Source organism: Aspergillus terreus, genomic scaffold (genome assembly GCF_000149615.1).
Source record: "Aspergillus terreus NIH2624 scaffold_3 genomic scaffold, whole genome shotgun sequence".
NCBI lineage: Eukaryota > Fungi > Ascomycota > Eurotiomycetes > Eurotiales > Aspergillaceae > Aspergillus > Aspergillus terreus.
Genome location: NT_165926.1, coordinates 1,166,156 through 1,169,339, shown reverse-complemented (window position 1 = coordinate 1,169,339; position 3,184 = coordinate 1,166,156). Strand labels below are relative to the sequence as shown.

The window sequence follows — 3,184 nt, the reverse complement described above, 5'->3', positions numbered from 1 at the left end:
AAAAATAAAAAAAAAAAAAAAAAAAAATCATTAAAAAATAAATAAAAATAAAAAAAAAAAACAAAAAAAAAAAAAAAAAAAAAAAAAAAAAAAATAAAAAAAAAAAAAAACATTAATATAAATATATATTAATAATATATACTAACCAGTTCTACTCCCTAAGTTAATTTTTAAAGACCATTCAACACAAACACCAAAGTGTGTGTCTTTTTATTTTATCTTATATTCCCGAGATGCCACCATTGGGGGAGTTCCGGCACACGCTCAACACAAAAACATAACAATTTCCATCCACTCGAGTCTGTTCCACTTTCTCGACATCGCAACGCTCCAACAGGGCGACCCGTTCCTCCAGGCGGGCGCGCGCCTTGCGCTCCTGGGCCACCATCTCGTTGGCCTGGCTGAACAGCTGGGCCGTCAGCTCCTCCAGCTCGGTGGTGGTCTGGGAGAGCTGCGATTCGGCGGCGCGGCGCAGGTTCTGTTCGCGACTGAGGGCGTTTTGCAGCTCGACCGTGTCTTCGTGGGCGGGCTGTGGCGGTGGGGAGGGCCGAGCGACGGGGTGGGCGCTGGATTGCGGCGGGGAAGAGGTGGTGGCAGTGGCGGTGCTGGGACGCCGGGAGGGAAGCAAGGAGGTGAGGGTGGACAGACGGCCCTGGCCCTGAGAGTGCGACTGCGAATGGGACGAGGACGGGGGCGGGAGTTGTGTTGGTGAGAGGGAGCGGTCAGCGTCGGCGGCGGCGGAGGAGGACGAGGAGGCTGCAGAGGATCGGGCCTGAACGCGGAGTCGGTGGATCTCTTCTTCGTAGAGGGCGAGTTTTTCGGCTGACCGGTTAGCGGGAGGTTGAATAAAAATGACAGAAGGAGGGATTCATACTCATGTGTGCCGTCTGGAGGTTGAGATGTTGCAGCTGTCCTTCTAACTCGTGGATGCGGCGTTGGGCTTCCTCGGAGTGATGTTGCGACAGGAGGCCATCTTGACCGCAAGTCGGGCAGCTCTTCCCGGCCACCAGGGCGGTGGCATTGGTGATGGTGGGAAGCATGCCGACCAGGGTGGTTGAGGCGTAGGTAGAGGTGGTGGTGGTCGACATGTTGTTATGGTGACATGAGAGATAGTGGAGGAGGAGGAGGTGGTGGTGGTTTTGGTGTTGAGGAGTGAATGTAACGACGGAAATGAAAGGGTGTTGGCGGTAATGGATCCGTGTCGCAGCAGACGCTCGGTCGGTTAAATAGAATGAAGTGTCCGGTTGGGAATTGGAAGACTGGAAAGAAGGAATAAAAGATGGCAGGACATGCAGTTGATTTCTTCGGAACAAAGACAATGATAATGATTCCTTGCTGATTGTTTTTATCGATACGGTCCACGTGTAGATCGTTCGTTGTCATGGGTCTCTAGTGTACTCTGTAGATCAGGACTCCTCTATACTAAGTCAACCATGTCTCGCACAGGACCTGTTGGAACTACAAATAATAGAGGAATACCATATATAAAATATGAGAAATAGAATATTTTTGATCTCTTTGGCTCTTCAATTGCTTCAATTCTACATTATCCAGCCATCCCTTGACCAGTCTCCCCGGAAACATCCCAGCCATGAACCTGCATTGTGGACTCCTTGCACAGCCAGCAGTAAGACTAAGTTAGTAGTTGGTAGTTAGCTAGTCACTGTTTCCCGTACAGAACCCACTAGATGTTACCTTGACCTTGCGTGGTCTACTCATAGAGGGCTATAGAGAGGATGTGGTGTTCCAGTGCCGAATATATATATCAACCTCCACCCACTCTTCACTACATGACATGAGGACAGCGCGGGGAGAATCACCAGACGGACAATTTTCCGAGATTACATGGAGCTAATAATAGAGACACTAACGACAAATTCAGTTAAGTAATAGTCTGCATCGCTAGTATGGAGAGTCCCCTGCGGATATCATCGCCAGTACTGTTGAACAACCGAACCATATCAATAGGCATCTTCTCCCACGAAAACATCCATGAATGATCCATCTATCCCGCATGTCTCACCCCATCAAACTCTCTTGGCAGGAGAATGGCGTTCTGACCCCTTTGCTATTCTCCTGGGCTCTCTTGGGGACCACTAACACGTCGCCAGCCAGACTCGCCTCGTATTCTGGCAATCTCCTCCAGCCTTGGTCTGGGGTTGACATCCAACCACGATGCCTCATTTACCCTAGCGACACGGAGCCCTGCGCCTCCCAGGATCCATTTGATTGAACCTCGTATTCATTGCGGCTCTAGGAATCATACTTTGGGGGACTGACTACCGTATATAAGAACCAACTGGAGTGGGCGGACCTCCTACATCCTCTGTCTTTGTTGTCAACCCACGCTCGTTTCAATTACCTATAAACAAAAGCTAGTGCCATCTGTACTATCTCTTGCATACACTCCATACCATTTACATCAAAATGTACATGCTCAACCTCGCCCTCCTGGCCTCCACGGCCCTGGCCGCCAACTACCCGGCCCTCATCGCCCGCCAGTCCACCGACTGCAGCGCCATCGGCGGCGAATACTGCCCCGGTGGTACGGGCTGCATCCCCGCGGGGTACACCTGCTGCATCGGCGGCGGTGGCTGCGAGCCCGGCACCTACTGCGATGCCGCCGGCGGCTGCTGCCCCAACGGCGAGACCTGTATCGGACCTGGTGGCACCAACACCGACACCGTCACCCTGACCGATACCATGACCAACACCCTCACCAACACCCTGACCAACACGCTGCCTCCGTCGACCACCACCACCACTACCACCTCTCGCCCGGTCATTCCCACCACCACCGCCGTGCCGTCCCCGAGCGAGACTCCCTCCTCGTCGAGCAGCGCGGTTGTCCCTCCCAGCGAGTCCAGCGGAACTGAGACTGCCTCCGCCACCTCCCCGCCCATCTTCACCGGTGCGGCCTCGAGCTTGAACGCTGGGTTCGGTGCTGTTGCGGGTCTGCTTGCTGGTGCTGCCCTTCTTTGAGGAGCTGTGACTGTGTCCCTGCGTAGGCAGTGGTTGCAATTGTGTCTGGTTGACTGTCGTTGTGGTTCGAGTGGTCTGTATGTAAGGTAGTTAGCACTAATACTATGTTGTATATGTTCGCCTCTGCGCTAGTCTGCTTAATCCGATGATATTTTGCTTATGAACGGTGGAATATTATGAAAGCTGGTACCTATTGGGAGTC

At 52.1% G+C, this 3,184-nt stretch overlaps 2 protein-coding genes across 2 annotated transcripts; one reads left to right on the top strand and one right to left on the bottom strand.

Moving 5' to 3' along the window:
* Window positions 1-220: 220 nt before the first annotated feature.
* Window positions 221-1,088, bottom strand: ATEG_02303 (uncharacterized protein; the record flags this gene model as incomplete). Its single annotated transcript, XM_001211481.1, has 2 exons — window positions 221-822; window positions 875-1,088. 2 exons carry the CDS (start codon window positions 1,086-1,088, stop codon window positions 221-223), a joined length of 816 nt encoding a protein of 271 aa, XP_001211481.1.
* Window positions 1,089-2,427: 1,339 nt separating this feature from the next.
* ATEG_02302 (GPI anchored serine-threonine rich protein) lies at window positions 2,428-2,982 on the top strand (the record flags this gene model as incomplete). Its single annotated transcript, XM_001211480.1, has 1 exon — window positions 2,428-2,982. One exon carries the CDS (start codon window positions 2,428-2,430, stop codon window positions 2,980-2,982), a length of 555 nt encoding a protein of 184 aa, XP_001211480.1.
* Between the last annotated feature and the right edge of the window lie 202 nt (window positions 2,983-3,184).